The sequence below is a fragment of the Aythya ferina genome (assembly GCF_964211825.1).
Source record: "Aythya ferina genome assembly, chromosome: 12".
In the NCBI taxonomy this organism is placed as follows: domain Eukaryota; kingdom Metazoa; phylum Chordata; class Aves; order Anseriformes; family Anatidae; genus Aythya; species Aythya ferina.
The window spans coordinates 11,829,561-11,856,579 of record NC_140308.1 but is presented as its reverse complement, the minus strand read 5'-3'; the positions used below and the strand labels follow the sequence as shown (position 1 = coordinate 11,856,579).

The following is a 27,019-nucleotide window of genomic DNA, read 5'->3' as shown; positions in this document are numbered from 1 at the left end:
AACAATTTGGGAAGTCCCTTCGCTAGTGAAATGCTGCCACCTCCAGGGGTGGAGATATATGACAGCCAACCGTGTACAAAAAAAATTCCTGCACAGCAAATGCAGTACCAACTCCCAGCTCAAATTATAACAAAGGGATGGATACGAGAAGGGCAACACAGTGCACAAATGTGGCCAGGATTTGAGAGCTGGATACAAACTCAAGGAGGACACTACAGGAGGTATCATCATACATGACTGCCTATGAGGAAAAATGGTGATGCATGTCTGTTTTTGAGTAAAACACAGGTTTCTTCAGCTTTGAGGGTTAATGTGAGAAATGAAGATTAACCACAGGCTACCACAGTTGTCAGATTTGTGAATTATTTTAGGCTTGTGCAGTGGTAAAATAAAACAGATGAGATGTTAGATGTAACCTGTTAATGTTAAAACCTGAGCTAGGAACAGGTGCTGAGAAGGAGGGAAGAAAGAAGTTGCATGACCAAGGGAATACCTGAATCACCTTTACAGGCAGAACTATCGAAGTGCTCTCAATTTGAGAGCTTTAGGTTCATAAACATTTCCCCAGGAGGCAGAAAAGGGGCATCCAAACCAAGGAGCAGCTTCACATACTTGATATCCAACTCATTAAATCAATTTAAACTGCTAAGAAAATCTCATGGTTTTATTGTGTAACGTAGCATTGAAACATCTGAACAAATCAATAACTGGGCTGTACAGGCTGCTGTTCTTTCATTTCTTTGGGTTATAGAGCATCTTGTCAGTACATAGACAACAACCTTTTGCATTATAAATTCTTTCCGAGGCATGCTGGTACAACACAAATTTCTCTTGTCAAATGCAGCTAAGTCTAACTTCCAAACATCATGCACAAGGAACTCATCTAGTGACAATGTAAACTCAGCAGAAGGGCAGGTCACAGGTCTTGCTTGCTCGCGCTCTGCAGTGCTGCAGGTTTGTGTATGATATTTGGAATGTTCCGTGAGTGTGAATAATATCAGTAAGAGAAGAGGAGGAAAAAAAAAAAAAAAAAAAGCACGGGTGCCTCGGGGTCGCCAGCTCAGCCAAAGTTGTGCAATGCTAGCCTGAACATGTCATTGGTGCAAACCCAGGCATCATTGATGTTCTTTAATAGAAATATCTGGTGGAATCCCATGATAGGATCTTCATCAGCCTGTGGAAAGAGAAGAAAAAAAGTTTAAAAAGCTCTTTCTTGAGAAATGTATTTTAAGAGTGATAAAACAACTTAAAAGCTAATGTTAACAGTGACATCACATGCTGTAAGATACCTAGTACCTGGAGAGCTACTAACAACCAGAGGTTCTGTTCCAAGTTGCTTGCAAACACCTAGAGCCCAATGACACAGAAATCCTGCAATAGGTTGTTAGGGTTTTCTGCAGTAATTACAGACTTCTCATTCTGGCAACTTCACAACAGCAATAAAGGCATGCCTGCCTCACTGCGCTGAGCCACAAGTTTTCTTTGGACCTTGCCCAGGAACCAAGTGCAAGACTATGCACTTTCAAATTAATTTGGAATTGCTGTAGTTTGGATTGATCACAGGAGGGATTTCCTCTGGAAGTCAATAGCAACAATATTGCCTGAATGATCTTTGTAACGATTGTGGCTTTTAAAAAGTTTCTCTGAGCTGGTACAACTGGCCAGCAGCATAGTGCTTCCTACACCCACTGCCAGAAACAGCTCAGAGCAAATAGCTATGGCTGCAGTGAGGTGTTAATGAGCACGGTGAAATCTTCCCAGCAGTGCCTCAGCTTTTTCCTTCACCACTTCAGCGAGGTGAGTTGCAGTGCACTATAATATAGGGCACTACACTTACAGGGATTAGGGACTACAAAATGAAAGAATAGTATTATAGGGAGTCTAGTTCTCCCATCTGATGTTTACCAGCCTTCCCAGAGATATGATGCAGGAATTAAAGCCTTAACAACAGTTGGAAATCACAATAGGACTTAGTCTGAACAGCTCAGAGGACCCAGCTACAAGCAATCCTCTGATACTGACTATAATGTATTCAATTTAGCATTTTTGGAGGATTTTAAGCTTTATTTTTTCAGTGCAACTACTACAAATTAAGGAAAAGGGGAAAAGCATAAAGTACTGAAAAGCAACACATGAAATAAACTGTCAAAATGGTGAATGTTTACTCTCAATGTTCTGCTGTCCATCAAGAAAAGCAAATGCAAAAAGACTGAAGAACAAAGGAGACTGCTATAAACAACATCTTTTAAAAATGTAAGATTCATACAAGTGATAAACTGGCTGTGGAACAAGTCAAATTTGAGGAACAACTTGCTAAGAACAACAATTGCATCACGAAGCAGGAAGTCTGCCAGAGCACTGGTAAGATCGAGTGCATGACTGGAGCGTAAAAGGAGCATTCAAATTTATTTCACAGCAACAACAAAAAGTAGTATATGGAATAGTGTCAGCATATGCTGACCCATGGAGGAAAACCAAAAAGGGTGCTAGACTAGCTATTGCTTCTCAGGAAAAGTGATACTGAAATCATTACAAGTAATTATTTTTTTTTGGAAACATCAGCTCAGAGCTCAACAGCTATCAAGGCAAACAGTGTTAGCAGTTATTAGGAAAAGAGTCCAAAGCCCATAATTATACAACCACATAAACGCACAGAGCACCCACATACCAAATCCTGCATGCATTACTTATGTAAAAAAGTGGTAGAATAAAGAAAGGCCAGAAATGGGTAAAAAAAATAAAATAATTATCCAGCTACAAGTTTCTTATTGAAAACAGTAAATTAAGTGTGACTCCCCAGCTTGCAAAAACTGTGATTGGGTGGGAGAATGGGAAAGATATCAGAATACTATAAAACCATGAAGGACAAAGTGAATGAGGAAACTACTTTCCTGCAGCCAAAGAATAAGAAAGCACCAACTACAGCCAGAAGTATCAGGAAGTTCAAGTATTCGGTAAACAAATTAACGAAAGAAAAATCCTCAAATCAGGCAAGTGCTAATAAAGTCACTGTTCAACGGCAGGATGAACTGGGCAGCCTTTTGTCATGCTGATATATGCTTTCTTTTGCATTAGGCAGAAGCTCCATAGTAATCAGCACAATGTGAATACAGCAGTTGTGTTGGATTAGGCCAGCCATCTATCTAGTTCAATAGCATGTAAGACAGCAGTCACACCAATTATTTCAGGGGAATTGCCATCGCCATTAGATCTGCCCAGAAAGATGCTTGCCTAACTGTCCTGAAGAGGTGGCCTGTGCACAGAAACCTGTGGGTTTGTGTCATTTCTAGCTTTTCCTAGGTATCAAACACCACTTAAATCCTAATAAGGTCTCACTACTACTCGATAGTTTATACTGGACACAAAGGAATCTTTAAGAAAACTGAGTAGCATCAGAAAGCTGTGCATTAAAGTTTGAAATCGGCCTTTGTAAAGCACTTTTTTAATGCTATCCCTTTTGACTACGCCAGAATGAGTTCATGTTCATTTCAGCTCCTTTCCAATGGCTTCGTTTAAACCACTAAAGAATCCTACCAGCTTGAACCACTTTTAATTACAACTATTAATAAGCATTTAGCATATTCCCAGTTGCCCTCTGGTCTCTTTCTCTTAGGTCACCAAGGCATCTACTTGAGGTTGCCCAAGTAGTTTTCACCAAATGTGTATTTGCTTGTTACAGACATGAGTGTACACTAAAAATGTACCTCTGCAAAAACAGATCACTGACACTGCTTTTAGAGTAGGTTTCCTCAGCCTGTGTTAAGTGCAGCTGCACCCCACCTGCTAGTGCTTTGGTTTGACAGGAATTTCATCCTTCCTTATGCAATTCAAGACTGGACATATGAAAAAAAGATTTAAAAAGTTCTTCCCCAAACCCTTGCTGTTCTGCATATGTCCACCTCCCACAATGAAGTCACAGAATAGAGGAGCAACATTCTCTAAAACAAGAAAACCCTAGACTAAAATGCAAATTAAATTTATATGTATTCAGAATTTTGGGAGTAGACTAGTAACATAAGCGAAGACCCACAGTCAAGATACTTGAGATGCTCTAGAAGAGACAGAATAATCCATGCCCATTTAGGATCTTCATCACAGTTCGAACAGCCTCACTGAAACTTTACCCTTACTTTTCACTCCAAATTCAGTGGTGTCCAACTCAAAATTTACATTCCAGACATGAGCACAGGCTTTAAACACAGAGGCTTTATTTTCCATGCAAAGTTTTCCTTCATGTAGTTTCAATTTTTTCATGACAACTCAGAATTAAAAACAAAAATCATAGAATCAGATAGGACTCCTCTGGCTTCCCATCCAGCCTCCCACATAGAGCAGGACTGCCAGCAGCACTGCATCAGCTATGGTTTTGTCTAGCAGGCTTCCAAGCCTCCAAGAACTTCTCAATGTGTCCAGGCAACACTTCGCAGGTTTTCACTGTTCTGAAGAGAAAAAGTTCTCCCTTGTGTCCAATCTGAACGTCCCAAGCTGTGGTTTGCTGCCACTGTCCCTTCTTACACTGTCTGGCACCACCAAGAGTTTGCCTTCAGGTTGTTGGAGACACTCAACTACCAGTCAGTAGTGGAAGTACTGAACTACTTTCCGTGTGCATTGCAGGTGTATTGTCCTTAGCCACCTCCTCTCCAGGCTCACCAAGCTGTCAAATACTGCTAATCTTGGCAGCTTTCTGGCCTCTCCCAGTTTTCCTACAGCCCTGCTGGCCTTGGGGCCCACAAGTGTAGAAAGTCCTCAACTTACAGAGCCATTAGTCAGAGTATTACTCTACCTTGTAACCCAAGTTTAGCTGGAAAAAAAAAAAAACACAACACTATTGAGCAGTAGTTGGAAAAAAAAAAAAACACACTTTTCTCCTCATCTGGAAAGAGAGGATTTTACTTTCCTTTCACCATCACCCCACCGAAATCACCAAGTGGGTATGATGAAGTGGGTACTTGCAGCTATTTTTAGCTCAAAGGAGAAGCTAGTGACTAAAGGTAACAGGTTCTTTCAGATGTTAAGCCTCATTTAAAAGCATTGCTTTAAAGCCTGTAAGTATCCACCATGCATTACAAAACCATCCAGTCGTTTGGGTTGCAAATTTCCTTTCCCTTTTAAGACCAAGAAACACCACATAACAATTAGTTGTCATAATTAATTCGGCAACAAACACTTCGAAATTCACACTTGGGTAGAGCTGCAGATTTTCCACATTGCTCTGAGAATGTGCAAACCACAGCCATGCTTCTCAGCCACCACGAACTTAATTGACAGCAGAAGAGCGAGAAGAAAGCTCCTTACTCAACCGGGACAGCGAGGACTGCAGGGAACAGAGGTAAGGCAGAGGTTAAACGTTGTGGAGGGCTAGCCTGAAGACTTCGTTGGTGCACACCCAGGCACCTTGCAAGTTTTTCAACAAAAAGGTTTGGTGGAAGCCTAGAACCTGGTCATCATCTGCCTGAGCATGACAGGAGGAGAAATAAGTTACCAGGTGAAGCAGACTGAAGACACTGGGTAATATTCTGGATGAACTTTGGTGAACTGGCATCACACCACGTGACACTCACTCCTGAAGGCTTAAACTGATGCTTACTCTTCCTAGTTAAGTAAGGATGCACACAGCCAGACAATGAACAGCAATAAAAATTGATGAGAACAGAATTAGAATAAGCAGAGGTACATTTATTATCCCTCCACATAAGGATTAACAACATTACTACCTATCTTGAGGGGACTGACATCTGTTCCAAAAGGTATGTTGCATTTTTACAGGTTATATAGGTATAGCTCACAGTGCTGTAGACTGGAAAAGCACAGAGGCAGATACACATCCTGGCTTTGTCATGGGGCAGTTATGATGTCAATTGAGTAGTTATATCACTCTCCAAAAGGGAAGGCCAAAGGATTAAAAAAAATGCAGGTCTTCTTAGGCATAATGCTGCGGTAAGGAAAAACGTTTGACTATAGTAGTCCTTGGTCCTGTTATTTCTTGAGAACCTTTCTTTTATAGTTAGAAAAGCTGAGGTTTTGGGACAATTTTTTGTGACAACAGCTCACCCCACACTATATGAAGGGGAATAAAAGGTTTTACTTCAAGTATTCTGTCCTGTCGCTCCCACTAAAACCAAACAAGATCAAAATACAATGGCTTAAGAAAAAAGTGCCAAAGATGCGCACAGCTCAATTCAGAATGAGTTTCCCTCTGAACTTTTTGGATGAGCAATTTAATCAGTTGAGGCCTCTGAAAACATAAGCATCATGCCAAGAATGACTTTTTAGAAACAGCATGTTACAGGTACTTTGGCCTAGTTACTTTCCTGTATTACTTAAAAAATTATGCAAGCTCCTTCACTACAGAATACAAGGCAGGTTTCAAAAATAGAGAATTCCAAAGCGTATACATTAATTGTACTGAGCTTTCAAGAATTTGACTCAGTCGTGTGACTGGGATAACTATTCGTGGTAAGCAGGGCTCATCCCTTCAAGTCCTGATAGGGCTGTTTCTGAAAGTCCTCTTCCTTGAGCAAATTTTTCTACTTTTCCTTTAAAAAACAGAATTAGAGCTGTGAAGAACAGACACACCATTAAGAAGGTTACCTTTAAATAAAGCTAAGTATGCAGCTCTGTGTTTCTGTGCTATAGCATGTCCTGTTCAACCCCATCTAGAGACGGGTTGAGTTACTTACCAACTCTAGTGAGTTACTTACCAAACCCTGTTGTTCTGTCACTTTTATCACACCTATGACAGCACTAAGATGTGCCAAAATGATCGCTAGCATATGTACAAGCACAAGAAAAAGCATTCACTATGACAGCTAGGTTCATGTACTGACAGAAGTGGTTACTATACACATGCTAGAGACTTGCTGAATATTTGTCTATTTGTAATGATGAGTAGCACACAAGGCAGAAGCAAAAACTTCAAAGATTTGGATTTTCTGGACACTTCCTCACTGAGGAGCAGCATTTCCAAGCACTGTACTACCCTTTTTAAAGCTAAGATGAAGAATGGAGAAAAAGAGATGCCTCTCCGAATATAAAAATCACAAACAAGCTGGATTTGGTAGTGACAATAAGCATATAATCAATCCAGAATGTTCTTTCCAAGTAACTAGATGCACTATCATACAATCCCTGAACTATTCAGGTATGGCTCACCAAGCTGAAGTTATTCAGAGTATAAAGCCAGCACAGTAAGAAACACTACTCCAATAACTGCTATTTATGAAAAGCTCTGACTGCACCTACCATCCTAATGACTGTAGCTAAAGGATAATAAAACCCAAACTTTTAAGAAATTGCACTGATTGCCTAGCGTTCACCTCAAAATCACTGCTGCAAGCTATAACCTGCTCGGTGATTATGCAATGACCTTAAAAACATGACTCTGCATAACCAAATGCAGCTGTCACTGGCCCAAGACATGGACTCAAAAGAAATCTTGGTTGCATCACCGAGTTTTGTGCACACCCAGGAGTCAGACAGATGAGATCAGCATGTCTGACCTCACACCTGCCCTGCAATTCAGTGCTTTGTGGCCACATGAGGCTGTCATTCCTCTCTGGAGTACGTGTGTATAAGCAGGAGCGAGCAACAAGAAGGCTGGAATCCAACTTGCAGCTTGGAAGCAGGAGCAACTTTAATGAGAGCCAAAGCTATGTTAGGCCTAGAAGTGGATGCCCCCCAACAAAATGAAGGGAAACAGCTAAGCAAGCAGATTCAAACTTTCGGTCCTCTTTGCGCTTACTGAGTTAATTGTACATTTGGAGGAAGCCTGAACGCTCTGATACCAGAAGTGACACTGAGAGTTAACATAAGAAAGGAAGCCTAAATAGCTATTTTAGGAGAAACTTGGTCTAAAGTAACTATAAAGGTTGGATGACTTTGGAGCCCTGACTTGACAGTATGGCCAGACCAAACCGCGACAAAACTAACTCTGAAAAATATACCTATGGCAATTTCATGCTTTTTGAATAAACACTGCCCACTGTGTGCAAGTTCTGCCTACAAGTCACTTTACATACAGGAGGGTTTTTTTGATTGTTTGTATACAGATTCCAGGACTTCTTTCATTAAGCCGCCTCATTAACTTACAGGTCTATAGCCCTGGTGTATTAAGATGTAACATTTCCTCAGAAAAGCAGGAGACTGAGTAACTTTATGTAGTTCATTTTCATAACTTAAGCAGCAATGTAAGCAATGTAAAACATTCCTACTTCTTCACAAGACGCAGCTCCTTCAGCAAGAAGTGTTTGAGCTCAGAGGCAACATTCCTGTTGTTGAACTGGTTTTGAATAAAAACCAGCGTATTAGACTACATTAACACCAGGACTGTATTCCTGTGTGTTAAGATAATTAAGGTAACAAATGAAAAGCAGGGTCTTACTGAAGGGTTGTCAGCTAACAAAACACATTAATCGAGCTGTGATTTAGTATGTGTTACATCAAAGAGAACATTAAACTAGGTGTGCTTCTGTTGTCCAAGAACACTTGGACACTTGAAATTTATCTGAGGACACTAAAATCTTACTTCATCAGAGTAAGGAAAAAAATGGACTTTGCTAGAGCCTATGTACTCATGTGCATAGTAAAAACCGCATTAACTTGCTGGACATGAACAAATGACTGCCAAACTACAGGTGATTTTACCTAGTGCTAGTTATCTGAATAGACAAACAGTTACTCAACAACCCTGAACAGAAGAATGACATCCCAGTGCAAGCTTACCAGAATTCCTTCCCCACCCAAGTTTCTTTTCAGAAATTAGACGATTTAGTATCCTGCAAAAATTTAAGACATACGCATTTGTTACCCTTGAATAGAAAGAGTTTACCTTAAGCTGTCCAACTACCATACTGAGTATACAGCTGTCAGGTGTAGGTTGGTGGTCTTGTGCTGTGATGCTGTGTTGTATTTTTTGGAAAGGGAGGCTCTGTAATGAAAAGAGAAAAATAAAGAATGAAGTCATTGCATTATTTAACTTGCAAAACAAATGCAACATTATGAAGTATTAAGACTATTTCAGTAGCACCACATGGAGAGTTGTTGCAACTCAATACAAAGCTGTGTTGGATCACAACAGTTCAGTATTTTTAAAGCACCAAAATACATGAAATATGTTGCCATATACATTAAGTAATGCCTTTTCTTAGTCTAGTTACATAGCGTTAGGAGTTCCAGTTCATCTACAAGCAGGAAGTCCATATGATGAAGGCAGAAAGCTTCTCTGCTCAGAACAGTGTTGAAAGAGTGCATGATCTAACAACTCCCAGTTTGTTTCTTCCTTAGAGTGGCTATAAATAGAAAGGAGTGGCATTTGACCAAGAACCAGTGGTTGAGATTTGAGTTTCTCACATCCACTTTTCCATTTGACTCTTTCCTTGATCATAGATAGCATCTGAGGGGAACCAAAACAGTAACTGGCAACATCTTTGCCATGTGCCAAGCAGGAGGGAACAAAAGCAGTGGAGCAAAAGCACGCATTTGTGGAAAAAAGCTCTTCATGTTCATGTAGCAGCTACATAAACATGTCTGGAGTTAGGAGTGCAAGGTACACACTTTGGAAAACACCAGACAGTGTGGAGTGATCCTTCTTTTTCATCTCAGACCACATTCGCATTCCAACCACTGATGACTCCAAGCAGCAAACACTGGATATCGAGGGGATCTCAGAGTACTGTCACACGAACATAAGCTCATCCAACTTCTGATAGAATGGTGCTGGATGCTGTAGGAGTGCCATTCTGGCAGATGGAGCTCTGAGAGCTCACGTGCCTGTTACCCAGTCAATGCACTGCACATGATGCAGTCACTTAAACCTGCAGGATGCACTTGGACTTTGCTCCATTTTCCTGGAAACAGGCTAACACAGACCCACGCACGCACTTTCCACTAGAGGGTAACGCAGAACGCGTCAAAGCCTTGACTTCACAGAAGGCCTAGGCATAGGAACAGGAGTTGAAAAAGTGCTACTATCAAGGATGTGGAGAACAGACTTGGCCCTACAAGTATAATTAGGCTTAATGAAGAATACCAGGAAGCTAAAACCTTGGCTAACAGAGAGCACAAAACTGTGGAAGGATCAGGACCCAGGGAAACAAAGTAAGTGTACAGAGCAGCCCTCTAACCACAGAGAGGCAGGATCCAAGAATACTCTTGAATAAAGCCTGCAGTGTTTCTTCTTGTCTGGGACAGTAATTCCCAACTTACCATGAACCAAAAAGAATAAGCCAACTGATGTGTAGCTTCCAGCACAGTATTTTCCAGGGTCACCATCCTGAACTTGAACGTGCAATGTGCACGCCCAGCCTGCACAAGCACAGGCTAGGATGTTGCACACCCTTTGACAAGTGACAGTACTACAACACCTAGTCTCACCTCTTCACAACAGCTACCTGCTGAGCAAGTCCTGCAAGAAGTCTCTTGAAAATGCAGAGGGGTAAGCGGGAATGAACGCGGTTGTTGTACCCAGAACCCAGCTTCCAGCATTACAAGATGACTGAGAGGTGAGACTGCGAAGAGAAGATGAAGGAAGGAAAAGGCTTCGAGCTCAGGAGCCCCCCAAAAGAGAGGTATGAAACCAAAGAGGAGGCCAGGGAAGATGCTGCCTGTTTCAAATCCCTGGCTGTCCCATTTTGAGAACAGGGCCCCAACGGCTGGCCAGTCAAACAAGCTATTCCTCCTGATACACAGGGGTGGAAATCCCACTGCAGGGTAAGCTGATAGGGAAGATCACTGATTGAGATTAAGGAAAACTACCTCAGATGGATGGTTGCCTATGGATACCCATCTGTACTGAAAGGAAGTATTTCTTTACATGCAGAGTACCATAAACGTGGCCGACAAGTGAAAAGCCAGAACAAGCAAAGCTTTTAGTGTCCTTTGAGAATTTGTCTGGACTTTCACTACCAGAACTGTGGAACCTTCCTTTTAAGTCAGCTAAGATTTGCAAGAACACATTTTTTTGCGGGTAGCTTAAACTCACTTCTGGCAAAGACTGCTCAACATTTTATCACACTAAGCTTGCTTCTCATGCCTCCTGCTATCTCCTCTAGAGCAGCCTTCCTTGGCTTTCTCTGATGGACCTGGCAGTGCTGAGACTACTTCCTACAGTATCCTGCAAACACCACGCTGCTTTCTGAGCTGCCCATCCTGAGACAAAAGCCTACATCATCCAGTAAGCTAAATCCAAGACCACCTGATTGATTGGCAGTGATTCTGTATAAGTTTGGTTAATGCAGGATGCCCAAACTGTAGCAGGATTCTGCCTCCAAGAGATGTGAAGAGCACTGAAGCAGGTCTGGAAACGTTCCATCATTCGAGCTACCTGTCCCAGCTTCTTCCCTGGTCCACGAAGCTCCTAGAACTAAAGGTTTATCAAACACTCAAGCCAGAACAGGCTGTCCCCCCCAAGGAGAACAGGCACTCTAGTTTAAATAACTCCTCACCCCAGCACACATTAAGACAGAAGGAATGAGTGTCAGCTCCCACTCTGTAAGCTGTAAAAAGGCTACAGGTGCACTAGTGCTGGCAAAGCAGTGTCTCTGCAACCTCGCCCAACTGTACGAGCAACATCTGGCAGAGCAGACTGAAAAGCTGCGACAGCATTGCTGTTACACAGCAGAGATCTTGCTGTAAAGGAAAATGCTGCCTCTTGATGCTTGAAAACAAGACTGCAGAAGTACAAAAGCTGCAAACTGTTCTTGAGGTGTGTGGTATTCTTAAAGGCAATGCAGGCATCTGAATCACAGATCCAGGGGCAAATTTCAGCCTTCACAGTTAAGGACACCATGGATGAAAGCAGAGATTCCACAACACAGGAGCAATAACTGTGCAAGGAGACAAGTGCCCAGGTAACAGACTTCCTTCTCAAAGTGCAGAAGAGTTGGCCTGAAACTATGCCATGTTCTGTCCAATGTACCACGCTCTGAGCAGAATGTCAGAGGAGCTACAGAGCATACGCTCCACAGATCTTGCGAGAGAAACTTTCAGCTCTCACTACAGCTTGTAAGTACACCAATTTTTTTACAAGAGGGATGAAATTTCTCAAAAAGACAAAACTTGGACAAGTTTAACTAAAACATGGAGGGAAAATTTCAGTCTCAATACATGAAGAAGGTTCCTTTGACTTGAAGGGCAACAAGTGGCTTCAAAGTGCTGAACCAGAGCTATCACATCTGAAGAGCTGAGAAATGCTTCACTGAACCTAAATTCTTCACTACAAAACTTATTTGAAGTTTATGTATTCAAAAACAAAAAACTCCCTGCAGTAATGTGTTTAGCCTTCACCACAGGCAGATCCAAACGTGTCAGCTGTACTACTTCCAGAACATGCTTAAAATGTAACAAAAACACCTTTCATTCCTCCAGATCAAGAGATCAGCTTATGAACTATTTTTTTTTAATTAATAATGTCAAATGCAATTGCAATCACAAAATAACCTTGTGAACTAAACGAGTCAACTAACATCCTACCATTAGAGCACCAATGGAACACCCCACTGCATAGAATTAAACCACAAGAAATGTTTTTGGAGATATAAGCTGGAAGCACAAATTAAAATTTGATTTAACTGCCGAAGTCTAAATCAAAATTTCAGTGGTGACTAATTTACAGTCTTCAGGACCATCTCCCCAGACATTCAGTAGAGGATTCCAGACTTACAGAGAGTTTTTCAACGATGGCTGCTTTGCCCTGGAACTGCTGTCCTTCCCACGTAAGGCATGATGCATCAATCTGTGGGGAAAAGAGAAAAAAATTCATCAGCTTGCCTAGGGTAACTTTTAAGCAATCCTGATAACAGTCTTTGCTTACTTGGCATGTATCCTTAGAATCTAGCTACTCAGAAGCTACCTCAGAGACGGAAAGAAACCACAAAGAGCAACTGAAAGTTTAGAATAATCTATTAGAAATTAAGAACATTAAGTTTCATTATCATGATTCTTCCAGCAAAAAACTCCCTGCCTTTGCATCAAAGTGAGCTTTCAGAAGAAAATCGAAAGGTATGGACGCGAGTCAAGCACAGACAAAAATATAAGAAGTATGACAAGGAGTTGTACCATCAAGCTCTTCCAACTAAGGCACCAATTTGCATATCCTGCTCACACCCTGAGAAGTAGAATGTGCCTGTAAAGGTTTTCTAACAGACTGCCCTGTGTGGCATGCAAAGATTGAGATGCTTCAGTCTACCTGCTCTTCCACTGGATGAGGCAGGATGTACAGAGCATGCTATGTTGGATGCAACAGCAACAGGCAGGAAACTTTGTATTCTTTTGAGGATACCTCCTTTAAACCAGAATCACAGTATCCTAACCTCACACTAACATAGCTCACTGCCTTCTCAGATCCAGTTTTAAACCCTGGCAAACCAAATTAAGTTTTAAACTCGGGGGAAAACATTTCAAGTCTGTCAGCTGCCAATTCTGAACAGCACCTTCACCCTCTTCATGATAGCCCAAGTTCTTTTTCAGCCTGTCACAGGTAGCTTGTTCCTTCCACATCTTTTGAGTTTAAACACCTCAAACACAATTCTTGTCTCTTCCCTATTCAGTCTTCAGATCTCACTGAAGCTCTGCATGTCTCAGCAGAAAATGGCAGGCTCTAAAGAACCCCATTTGTATGCTGTGGTAGATTCTCCAACCCTTGTTTTTGATCCACACTGCACCAAAAAGCCACTTCCTTCAAGCAAGTATGCTGAGCCTGCACAACACAGTCACACCCATTCTGAAAAAGCTTCTGGCCTTCACTGCATCATCAGGAGCAATACAGTGCAGCAAGAGCCAAAAGAATAAAGCTGGGACTGGGAGCAAGAACATGAAGCATCTCGGGGTCACAGACGCAACTGAATGCAGGCTGGCGAAGATCCCTTGAGCACAGCTTTCTCCTAAGTCCAGACATGTCCCTTTTGGAGGAAAATGGACTTAAATCTAGATTGCATAAACCAGTCACTTCACAAGAGCATCTGGCTGACATCACTTGCATCTTGTACGACCCTTGACTTCCATCACCTGAGAAGCAAGGTGTTGGTACCAGGGAACGAGGCTACTCTCTCAAGCATTCCAATTCTAAGCTTTAAATACAGAAAGCCATAAAGGAAGAGGAACCCCAGAACCTGCCTTACTGAATCCACTTCAGCAAACAGCAGATAAGCACACTGTGGTGCAAGACCCTTCTGGTTTTTCAAAGAGCAGCAGAAGACCGATGAAGTTGGTGAGGGAAACGAGCTCTAAAACTTCACATCGTACCTAATTAATCTCTCTGCTATCGGTCACCTCCGAGGCCATTTGCTTTATCAATAATCTGAGAGTAACTGTTTCAAGAACAAAAAGCATCTCCTACCCCAAAACCCCTACAGACAAGAAAACAACATCAAGAGTTAAGAAAATATTTCATTGTAAGGAGCCATGCGCCCAAAGGAGAGCAAAGAAGTCGCTACAGCATTTCCTGCAAAACAATTGCAGGGAAATAACTGCAAAACAATGCAGAAACTTGGTACTCCATTTAACTCCAGCAATTTTTGGCTACACAAAACAGGGTCCCATCCTCCATGCATTACAAACTCCACGGAACACTGTCCGCTGTCCTTAGGTACCTTCACTGAATGATGAAAGGTAAAAAAGCCTGGAGGGTAGAAAAAGCAGTTCATTGCATGTGATGGCCATGTTTCCAGAATTAATTAGTCTGCACTTATTACCAGTTTAAGGATTTAAAGCGTTTTGGTAGTGGCACGACAGGAACTGCTTACTGACTTCATATTTCAAGCTGTGGATTAAACTGTGGCTTCCGGTTTTTCCTGCTTTATGGGCTCTGTTCACAGCTTCTTGGTCAAAACAAGGCAGCAGTCTACAGCAGACAGCAAACACTTGAGAATCCAAAGAGTAAATACTACCTGTGCTTGTGGAGACTGCTGAGGTGTAGGGAGGGGCATCAGATGGTGCTCCTGCAAGAGCTTCAATCCTCCAGGGATTGGTGAAACTTGGTATGATTCATCGAGCAAGGGTCAGAAAAACAGGACATGCTGCTAGATGGCTTGTAAGACTTGAGTGTCTTGCTGAAACAGCTCAGCCACCCAGCAGCATTCCTCACCAGCAGCAATCAAACTCCATACACAGAGCACTTTGCATATTCCGGAGGCGTCTTCCTCCAAAGCTAAAAGCTGATGTTCCTCAGGCCTTTTAGTTACAGGCTTTAATTTCAGAAACAAAGTCTGTTTTGCCCCCATATGAGGGGCAAAACAAATCAATTATTGAAGAAGTTTAGAAAGAGCTTAAAGTTTAAATATTTAAACTTTATTTAAAAATTTAAATTCAAGTTACCAGGATTACTATAGCATGAGATCCAAGAAACACCTTCAAGTACTGCTAAACACAGGGCAGGCCTCAGAAATCATATCCCACTTGAAGTGAAGAGGGATCCAAGCAAATCCCAGACTGTGAATTACTGGCAAACTAAGTCTAGCACATTTGCTGTGACAGAACATTGTCACAAGGTAGCCTCCAGCCTCTCACACTGCAAGTCTCTATCTCCAGCCAACCCAGGGTTTTATGAGCCTGACTGCCTATAGATGAGGCGCACAGACCTCAAAATAGAAAGTAAATGTGTAAGAAATTAAAAAAAAAAAAAAAAGAAAAAAACACGTTCAGCAAGTGCAATAGCACTGACTGATATTCTGGAGTCAGGATAAAACCCACTATCCCATCCTGTGCATTCTCACACATCCAAATAGGGAAATCTAGGCAGAGAGGGGCCCTGCCCTGCCCTCCCCCCCTTTCTAGATACTTACATATATTGCTCCTAACTGAGTCCTGTCTGCATCAAAAAGCTGGTAGTAATGTTGTATGAAGCTGGACCCAATCTGCTCCCAGATAGGCTTGTCTCCCATTCTGAATCCTCAAAGCCAGCGACTGTAAAACAAAACAAGAAACCATCAGAAAGATCACATAAATCAGCAGAACACTTGGCTGGTGTATTAAGCACCAGTGAGCACAGACCACCGCAGCTGGCCAAAATTTTCCTTTAGAAGACGTAGGACAATCATCTCCTCCGTATCCTGGACCTCTGAGAAATAAAAATCTTGGCTACTAAATGGTTTAACTTAGAGCGTTTGGTGATTTCAAGAGCTATTTCAGTGAAAGGTCACAACCCACATACAGCAGTGGAGAACAAGAACCACGATGAGTAAGTGTTACCGCCTTATAGTCACATATTTCAAAAGTGACACCGTCTGAAAAAGTTGGCTCCTGCTATTCCGACTTGAGCTCATTTACTGTAACCAACTCAAGTGTTGATAAGGACAGATTGTAGAGTGCCTTACATCACTCGATTTACCTATTCAGCCCCTCCTGTTCCACCATCCACAGGTCCCCTAAGGAAGCCTCCTTTCAGCAGCAGACAATAGGAGTTAATCCACTTCCACTGGCCATCTGCATAACACAAGCTTACTTTCAGCCCTGCTTTCCTCTTGTAGGCTGTCACTGAGGCTGAAGCGTACTCCACGTTTATCTTTGAACCTGGAGCACTTTCAAGACACGGTGGTAAAATATCAAGAGCTACCCAAACCAAAAGAACATCCCTTGCAACTAAAAGCTATCAGCCTGATTGTTCCCAGCTCTCCACGCCTGAGCTATGCTGGGTGCGCCACTCCTCCAGGCCCCATCAAGAGCCACCTCTCCAGATCAATGGATTTCTTCTTGGACTGCAGCAAACTACTTAAGGATTCCATTCCTCCCAGGGATGCCACCCGGCTTTGTTAGCACTGATTGTTTTTCCTCACCTCTTTTCTTCCCGAAGCCAGATGTAGGATGTGTCCCTGCATTCACTTGGCAAGAGACTCTGCAGTTCCCAACCAATGTAGTAGAAACACAAAGGTACCAGATTTGTGAACGTGAGTCCCGCTAATTTAGAGGATTAAGCATACAACACGTGCAGCAGACCAGACTCGAGTCTAGAAATCCTCATGCAAGATCAGTGCAGCTCTACCATTCGGTTATTTGTTTCAGGAAAGTGCGTGCATTGTTTTCTTTATCCTGATACCTCTCTAGAAGAGAACCCAGCACATTACATTAAGATCTGAGTTTACTTTAAACAAACAAAGCTATACTGGCTAAACATCAAGATTTCCCAGCCTCTGTCCCATTTTGCAATACCTGACCAGGATCTACAGGTCTGTATTGCACTGCAAGTCTCAAAAGCGTCTCAGACACAAGATTCTGTTTTAGGACACAGACACTATGGTTATTCTGGCTTCCTCCTAAGGCTAATTACTCACACACCTGCTTAAAATTTGTCAAATCCCTAACAGAAGCAAAACACACTCATAGTACCTCCACAGCAAGCAGTAACTGCAGTCAGACAAGACAGCTCTTCTCACGTTTTACGCTTTTGGCTGTTTCAACTTTACTCATACAAGCTCAAGCTGAAGGAGTTTTACCCACCACAGTCACAGCACTAGGAAAAAAAGATCAGGAGTTTATAAATGAACAAGTTGTGCTGATTGCGTTCCGTGATTGCCACACAGCAGCCTCACCTACAGCAGAGGTAGAAATCAAACTTCAGCCTGTATTAAGAGATTTACATTGAAGGAAAACCTTAAAGTCACTTCCTTGATTTCCAACAGCCTTCATCCCACACCTCAGATTTACCAGAAGCCCTCGGCACAGGACAGATCCAGGCTGTGCCTGAGCAGTGCCAGCACGATTTGCCAGCATCTCCTCAGCTGCAGCAGAGGTTTCCCAAACAGAGCTGCTGAGGTCCCTCAGTCCTGTACTTGGACAGGCATGCTAGGTTTTAAGAGTACCCCAAATAATCCCACTGGAACTACATCAGCATGAGCTCCTCGCACTGCCCCTGTAGCTCTCCCCACAACCAGTAATCACCCAAGCACACAGTGCTGGACTCTCACCACACGCTTGTCAGGGCAGACCTTGCAGAGGAAAGCCCAGGATCCAGAACTGCAGGCAAGGCTGGGGACCGTTACAGGCTCAGGCATTCCTGCTTTGTCATTTCCCTGTCCCTGCTCTGGCACAACAGCCTCCCCCTGATGAATTCTTAATGTGCCACAGGCTAGGATTTCTATCTTTTGCTTACCATCCTGCGTCCCCTAATACCATCCCTTCTACACCGCAGATCACACAAGAAAAAAACAACATCTAAGTGAAGTCCTAGGGATTGATTTCAGCTTGCTTGTAGCTGAGACCCTGGTGTGCAGCCCTGCTTTTGTTCCACAGGAGCCAGAGATGCAGCCATGCCCACTGTGTGCAAGGGACCAGGCCTGGGGAACACAACCAGAACTGGAGAGATCAGCTCAGCTACAGACAGCAGCAGCAGCACCACCTCTATATACGTCTGCTCCCATTTCCTCACCTCCATCTCATGCCCAAGCCCCCGACGGGTCTTACAAGCAGGAGATGAACCCTGGCAGAGCAGCCTGTAGCCTGTGCTAATCCACATCCCAGCAAGGGACACGAGCTGGGAGCTCCACGGAGCAGCAGTCGCTGGCACAGCCCCAGGTCTCTGCCACAGACGCTTACCGGAGAGAGGAGGAAAGCCTGGATCACGTCCGAGCGTGCCAGCCTGCCGTCTCCCTCCCAGCTCCTGCAGAAGTTTTCTGAAGTCCTCGCTGCACCTCTCCCCTGAACGCTGTGCTGTTAGAGAGGACTCCCAGGACTTGCTGGGGAAACTGGGCGTACTGGTATTTAGTTTTGAAGCCTGCTGATTGCATTCCTGACCTCAAGGTACCTACAGGTCTGTAGCTCTCAGTGGCAGGGTGGAAGCTGCGGTAGAGCAAGCAGCCCAAGTGAAAATCACTTTTATTCAGCTCCTCTGGCCCAGCATTGCTTCAGCTCTCCATGAATTGGGATAAGCATCAGACGTCTTTCCTAAACATTCAAACGCAAATCTAGTTAAACAGCCACGCACCTAACATTAAGATGGACTAGTAAATGGCAAACCACCAGCTTATTCTGAAGCTAAAATAAAAAGTTAGCCCTTTCAAAGTGAATCTTTTCCCCACACGACACATGTTCACCTTAAAAGCTCTGCAATCAAATGAACCTCAGATCAATCGCACGCTAGCCCTGCGTCTCCTTCAGACCCAGAGATTTCCAGCTCCTGAAGGCACAACAGCCTCATGCAAGCACCAGATGCCTTCTGTTCAATCCTGAAACTGAGAAAGCCGTTAAGACTGGCAGAAATTAAGGGATGTGAACTTTAAATATAGAAAGTAGTACTATGGTTTCTCAAAGTAAAATTAGTAGGCAACTTTGCCACCTCCTTCTTAAAAGGAGGTATTTGTGTTTTGGTAGGTAAAATGGCATGAAATAAATTAGTGTAAGTTTGACAAGTCACAATGTTGATTTTGTCAGAGAAGCAAAAAGTGAACTCAGAAAATACTGCTGAAATCCATAACCCTCTATTTTGTAACTTTTTTTTTCCCAGTGCCATTCATGTACGGTTACACGGCTTTCTTTAATACACTCAACTCTCCCCCAAAATGCCTATTTTCCTTTCCCAATTTGTCACTTTTCCTTGTGTTCTGCACATGGAGTTTAGAGAAAACAAACAAGATAGGGATGATCTGTGCCACCAAGCCCAGTCCCTTCAGTGAGATACAATCCTTTACCAGGCTGTTTTAAGCAGGTATAGAATATACGTGCATCACAGAGGCAGCTTTCTACATCCACTCCCAAGCAAGGAAGAACAAACACGCCCTGATACCATCACAGCTCACCCAGATCTCCCCATAGGTCACTCAAAGTCTGATTATGGGGGCAAGAGCAGTCCATTAATATTAAAACCAGATAAAAGAATGGTTTCAAGTAAACCAGAAAGTACTGAAGATGGAGCATCACCTGTCCTTTTAAAGGCACCTGCTGAGGGTTACCACTGCATAAGAGTATTATTGGATATTCTACCTTAAATTCCCATGGAAAAAGGAGATAGTTTCCTTAAGCTATTTTTTTTCCCCGCTTTGTCACTTCAAGCCAAGCCTACATCATTGCACCCACTTAAGGAAGTCACAGCCCATTTGATTCACAGCTCCTCTCCAGAAGCTCAGCAGCGAAGCTACCAGTCCACCTCACTGTAAATTTCATGGAATCTGCTCATATCATAGAATTTATCCCCGCCTCCAACACCAGCCAGCAGTCAGTGTTCAAACTGAAACCCGACGCAGCGCACAGAAGTTGCAGCTGCCAGCAGCTTTCCCTTCAATGGGTACGTGCCGACACTGCAGAACTCCATCCCTGCTGCACTGGGGACTTCTCAGCGAGGTCTGCACCGAGTTTTCCTTTGCCAGGTCACACCCTGACACCCTCAAGCACCAACTCCTGCCCTCTGCACGCCCTGCCACTCTCCCTACCACTCCTGACCAACGCAGCACCAGGCACATCCCCAGCATCCTTGTCCCAGAGCCAGCACAAGGAACTGCCACATCTCTGACCCTACAACAAAGCTCCTGCATTCAGCATCAGGAATTCATTCCTACACCACGCAGGACTTCCCAGTTCACCGTGACACCAGCCCTTTCTAAACACAAAGCCACCCCCAACAGGAGAGAGACTGCCAAAAGGCCCAAGGTCTGGCTGAAAACTCTTCCCACTGCTGCCTTAACAAGCCGTGGAGCAACCCGGAGGTGATTCCATCAGCACGCTGCAGCACAAAGTCCGTCCTCCTCCTCAGGTGGCATCCCCAGAGCTACTCGGAGGCGTGCCTCGAGGAAAAGCCACCGCTTTGCTTTGGCACCTGTTGACAGACGAACCATCAGATCTCCTTCCCTGAAGCACAAAGCACCAGGAACACTTGGAGAAGGCGGGCTGTCATCGCACCTCTGCAGGATGGAGAAACACCAAATACTTGTCCCAAGCAGCGGTGGTGCTCACTGCATTATCAGAGCAGGCCATACATAAGCTGACTGCTATCAATTAACACAATTAGCTCTTCTTGAATTCGAGCCTGGCATGCTGGCATTTCTATACAAAATTTCTGAAGATGTCAATGAAAACTAGTATTTAGAGTAACAAGTATTTAGGATTTATGAGCACTAATGAGCAGTATCCTTCAGCAATTAACACTAAGGTGGACAAGGAAGTTGCAAGGAATCAAAGAGCCACCATCACAAGCAAGTAAGCTCAGGAAAGCCCTCCTGACCTGCAGAAAACCAAAAAAGAGGATTTAAAGAGAGCAGCCTCAAACCCATACTCTAACATGCTGCTGGAAAGGGAAAATGTCACCATCTGCCATCCAGTTTCCAGGTGTGACTACGCTGCCTCCCTAAGTGATCCCAGCGTAAATAAACGGCACAGCACTGCACCGAAGTTAAACCCTAAGACAAAATTCAAGCTCAAACACCTCAAGCTGGCAGGATGTTTGCTGCAAGATGAGGAGAGCAGCACAACAGAGCACCGATGCTCCCCTTAACGGGTGTTGTTGGTCCAGAGGCACTTGTGGAGCCATGGCAAACATCCCCCAGCCCACCCGCTGCTGCACCCTTCGCTACTGATTAACAGAAGCAAATATGGCCAATGGATGAACTCGCAGTTGTGTGGGTTCCTGTCGCACGTGCCCCTACCACCACGCCTCCAGTTTTGATCGCTCAGAATGAAACAGTGAGGATCTTTACGCTGCTGGAGAAAAAAGGGAAATAGTCTTCCTGCTATTTCTCCCTCAGTCTCTTTTCTATTGCCACTAAAAGATACAAAGCCAGGAGTTTCTCCTGTGCATGCTTTCTAGGAACGCAAGAGGACCAGTATCACAGGATTAATGGTCTCTCAAACAGGTAAATCACCTAATACCTACACCGAGAATCCTTTGATACCAGATTACCCGCCTCTAGCAAAGATATACACTGTCAACAGAAGAAATTAAGCAAATTCCCATAGCATCACTGAATAATTCAGGCTGTAAGGGACTTCAGGAGCTCCATCCTCCAGCTCAAAGCAGATTCAGCTAGCCCAGGTCACCCATGCCTTTTTATCCACTTTGCTCCAAAAAGAAGGATGACTGAGACCACATAACCCCTGGGGGAAATCTGTTTAGCTGCCTGACTGTCCTGCTGCAGAAAAAGCCTCCCCCAGGCCCAACCAGAATCCCCTTGCTTCAGCTTCTGCCCTTTGTCTCCAGCCCTCCAGAACACGCCTCGGTGAGAAGCCCAGCTCCATTTTCCTGATGCGCATCCTTTGGGCAGCAGAAGGCTGGGGCTAAGCCCCCTCAGCTCCTTCTCTTCCCCACACGAAGGAAGCCTGGGGCAGGCAGAATGCAGGGGTGATGAACTGGGGGCGCTGACATGGGGACACCACCCGTTACCAGTCACTGACCCTGTAAGCGCTCCATCACCTTCTGAGAAATTCCAGCTTAGCAGCTGTCAATATTTCTTAACTTGAAAACCCTTTAAAATTTCCAGTCAAGGTGCAAACTTGAAGGAAAAAATAAAAACACTTCTCTTAGGTACCTTCTGCCATCACCTCCACAGCAGCTGATTGATTCACAGAGGTTAAAATCTGGAAATTACTGCTCCAGGCCAATCAGAAACTGACTCAAACGCAGGCTTTCACCTTGTAATTGCTATGGGCTGCACCATGCACGAAATTCCATTATGCTAAACAAGCTTGCAGGTCTAGAAATAATTAAGTCTAGGTATGAGCACAGCAAAAAAATGGAAAGGGAGAACTGAGAAGAGTGACAAGGAGCAGACAGTTTCCTTACGAAAAATATGGAAAATTGACATTCCCCTTCTCAATCTTACTTTTTTTGGTCTCCTCCAACTTCATCAAAACAAATTAATGCAGGAATTACGCCAGCATGAAGTATACTGCTTTGCTTACAGATGTTTGCAAGCACAGGGCTACTTAAGATTACTAAACAAAACACATCGCCAGACTCCGGAAAAAACTTCAGTTTGATGCTCATCCTATCCACAACCTGACAACCCAACAGTCCAAGTGTCAGCCTAGGTAACTTTAAATTATTTATTATTGGCTTACCTGATTACGTATAAAATAATGTTTTACTGTTAAGTCTGAACACCATATCTGGCAGTTTTTTCCACAGTATTCTTGAGGAAATCTAGGAACTGAATTCAAGTTTACATGGCTGAAGTTGCTTCTCTTTTCCCCAGGAGGGACTCAATCAAGCCTGGCCATCTTTAAGGTAAGGGAGGACGCATGGGGAGGGGGAACACAGCTGAACCGCACTTTTCTTTACCTTATAGGCAGACCAACATAAGATTTAGTCTCCTAGGAAGAGCAGACTATCAGATATTTCTATCTATCTATGACTGTTATGACAGCTGTTTCAGGTTAAGAGAAAACTATTTTTTAAGTTATGGAAGCAGAGATGCCATGTTTCAGTCACAAACCATTTTCTGTAGCAAATAATTGAAATTTCATGAGGTTTGTTCATGTACAGACAGATTCTGCAAAGTAATATTCAATATTCACTTTATTCTAAATAGATCATCTATCAAGAACTGCAATTTAAGCCTTGCAAGTTTTCTTACTGTTTGCAGCTGAAGTTTGGCACATTTAAAAGCAATCAGTTGTGTGCTTGTACAAGCAGCCAGTTGTGTGAATAACTGCCCTGAATTAGACAGCACAAAGGTGCTCACCCCTAAAAACACAGCTCTATGTACTTTGGTGTGGTGCTAAATGCAAGAGGACCTAGATAATTTTGCATTATATTACCCCATTTTAGGTTTAGCCAAAACTTGCCTTTCTTACTGATTGACAGCAGTCAAAACATGAAAAAAAAATTCTCCAGCATGCTTTACTAGCAGCAAGTTTTTTGTGTGTAAGCATGGCTTGTTAAGCCTCACCTCCACATGAGGAGTCTCCGATTTTTAGTTAAACTCCAGGTTTGCAACATATGCCTGGAAGAAGGATAATGGAGAAAAAAATATAAAAAATACAAAACCCAGAACTTTTCGTGTGGTATCTACCTACCTACCTCACGCTTCCAAACCCACGTTTTTACTCTTCTTTGCTTCCTTTTTCTCCTACAAGCCCACAACAGTTCCTACTTCCAGACACTGGGTATGTAGGCACACAGTTGGGTCACGCACAAATACTAAAGCTGTCTGTGATGCTCCAGAACTTGGGAGTTTAAAAACAACAAAGAAATCATTCTTAAGAGTGTTATCAGCACTTAGTAGACACTGCAACGCCGACACAAAACCTCCTATACTCCACTAACTGCTGCACTCTTCTTGTTAACATGGCCCAAAGAAATCCCAGCAGAGAGCTGCAGGAAGTCGTTAGAATTAAAAAAAAAAAAAAAGAACGAAAACCTGAGGCTAAAGCAAATAAATTCCAACTCACCTACCGAAGAGCTTGCAATGTTTTAGGGAGGAACACGAAATAAGAGTTCGGAGTCTGGTTGGAGGGCAGTTAAGCGGTACAAAAGCGAGCCAAGAGGTGTATGAAACTAGATGTGACACTGATAACGAGGGGATATACCCAGTCACTTCTCCAGCTCCCCGTACTGACCCGTGCAATGCTCTCTTTTTGTCTGTCGCTACCAAAAGTCCCCCAGAACCGCGGCCTCAGGCATCCAGAAAGCGCCGCGTCCCCCCCGGGAGCAGGGAGCTGAGCAAGGACCGAGGGCTCGCGGCCGTTACCGGCGGAACGCCCCGGCCCCCCCCCACCCCCCCATCCCCTCACACACCCCACCCCGCCTCAGGCAGCTCCCACCCGGCCCCGGGCCCCGGCCGCCGCCCCTCCGAGCTCCGCGCCTCAAAGACGGGGAAGGTCAGGGCTGGCCCCAACCGCCGGGCCTGGTCCCGGCCCCGGGAGCTCCCCCTCAGCCCCGGCCCGGCCCCACCGCCGCCGCCCCCCGCACTCACCCCGCGGCTCCCACTATGGCGGCGGCGGCGGCGGCCCCGTGCGCGGCGCGAACCCCCCTCAGCTTCTCTCGCCCGCGCTCCCCGCCCCGCCCCGGCCCCGCCCCGCGGCACGCCGGGATAGCGAGTCCGGCCGGCCGCAGCGGAGCGTGCTAAGGAGGCGGGTGGAGGACTACAAGTCCCGGCGTGCCCCGCGCCGCCGCCCGAGGGGAGCTCATTTGAATGAAAGGAAGGAGACCGCGAGGCGCTGGGCCCGCGGGAGGGGCCCCGGAGCATTGTGGGATAGTGGAGGAGAAGAGGGGGGAGGGGGGCGCTCTCCTCCCTCCTGTGAGGGAGCGGGAGGGGAGCCCCGGGAGCGGGGGGCTGCGCTTCGTGGAATTCCGTCAGTGCCCCTGACAAAAGCTGTACCACAGAAATGTACCACAAAAAATGAAATGTGAATAAAGGCCCAGCTCGCTTCTGGGGAAAGAAGTTGGGGCAGGAGTTGTGGGGTGGCCCAAAAGTGGCTTGTAATGGGTGCTGCCCAGCTGGTGGCTGTTCTGCAGGGCGCTGACTCGGTCCCGCACACAGAATCACGGAATGATCCGGGTTGGAAGAGACCTCCGAGATAACCGAGCTCAACCTCTGACCTAACACTAACCAGTCCTCCACTAAACCATATCCCTAAGCTCTACATCTAAACATCTTTTAAAGACCTCCAGGGATGGTGACTCCACCGCTTCCCAGGGCAGCCCATCCCAACGCCTCACAACCCTTTTGGTAAAGAAGTTCTTCCTAATATCCAGCCTAAATCTCCCCTGGCGCAAGTTTAGCCCATTCCCCCTCGTCCTGTCACCAGGCAGATGGGAGAATAGACCAACTCCCACCTCGCTACAGCCTCCCTTAAGGTATCTGCAGAGTACCAGCACTGTGTCTGTCTCTGCCTCATGGCTTCTTCCCCCACGTGAGCTGGAAGCGATGAACGCAGAAGCAGATACTTCACTAGTGGAGTCCAACAGACAAATAACTGCACAACAAATAGGTGATTTTTTTTCTCCCTTCTGTTGTTGAGTCAGTTCCAAATACAGGGCCCAGTCTGGAACTTGCAGGCCTTGTGATAACACAATATGGATTTTCCTTCTACTGTTCCTGCAGTAGCCATGACAGTGAAATGTGTATCTCTTAGGATGTGCTGGTCCATCCATGGTAGTTCCTTTCTGCCCAGTTCAATGTAGTTTTTAGTATTTGAAAGACAGACACAACAAGAATTTGAAGGTGAATTGCTATATGATTTGGGGGGAAAAGTAGAAACAGGACGCTGAGAGCTGGATGGATCACGCTGATAAAGGAAGTAACTGGATTTTAGTGTGCGTGAGAGCTGTTTCTAAATCATTTTTAGCATCGGAGCCCTGATTTGCTGCATGCTGTATGGAAGTAGATAAGCAAGAAATTTTACCCTAGAAAATTTCGCAGTCTAAAAACTAGAATACACACAACAATGAAGACCAGACTGTTCTGTGAAGCGCACAACAAAGGCATGTGTTTGGCTGGGCAGCACTCACCCTGACTGATTATCCTTGGCAGCTTCTTACCCAGGCTTTAGGCAATGCTGAGTTCACGACCTGCCCCAGGCTGGAAAGGACCCTAGGAGTGCTCCTTTGTTATGCTCAGGATGGAAGTGAAAGCTTTAGATACCTCCTTTGGTCCTGGAAGGCTGCTGCTGCCTGGATCTGTGAACAATACCAGGAACCTTTCCGACTGCCTGGGCTCTGGTCAAGAGTAACAGGGCAGCCAACCTGTACAGGAGGGGGGTGCCCCACAAACAGACCTCAAATTCCCAGCCATGACAGAAAAGAGGGGTTGTGGTGAGATGCTGAGAAGGAAAAGGGCAAGGAGCAGAAATTTGGAAATTGTTGGTGCTTTCTCTCTCTTTCAATTTTGCCCTGATCTAGCCTAGAATTTTATCTGTTCTCTCAGTACAGAGAACAGGGAAGTCTGAGGCTGTATCAGAGCAACATTCACCACCCAGCCAACCACATCAGTCCATGCTTTCTAGAACACCAATTCCCAGGGGAGCCTCCAGCTGCTGCATAATGACGTTCAGTGGCCCAGTAACTTCTGCCCTGTTCAGTCCTTGACACATCAGGGCTCAGGTCACACAAGGCAGCGTAGGAATGGAGGGCAGGACTGTGAGCAGAGGCAGTAGGTAACACAGA

General features: G+C 44.6%; 1 protein-coding gene across 2 annotated transcripts; it reads right to left on the bottom strand.

Annotated features, from left to right (window-relative positions):
- Positions 1–643: 643 nt before the first annotated feature.
- On the bottom strand, positions 644–24,949 carry NUTF2 (nuclear transport factor 2). 2 transcript variants are annotated; one of them, XM_084533717.1, is made up of 5 exons: positions 24,828–24,949; positions 15,777–15,897; positions 12,659–12,730; positions 8,828–8,926; positions 644–1,174 (listed from the first exon to the last, which is right to left on the bottom strand). In XM_084533717.1, the coding sequence occupies exons 2-5, from the start codon at positions 15,873–15,875 to the stop codon at positions 1,061–1,063; spliced, it is 384 nt and encodes a 127-aa protein (XP_084389843.1). In that variant the 5' UTR covers positions 15,876–15,897; positions 24,828–24,949; the 3' UTR covers positions 644–1,060. The 2 variants fall into 2 exon arrangements, with proteins under 2 accessions (XP_084389843.1, XP_084389844.1); XM_084533718.1 differs by lacking the exon at positions 24,828–24,949 and adding an exon at positions 24,304–24,456.
- Between the last annotated feature and the right edge of the window lie 2,070 nt (positions 24,950–27,019).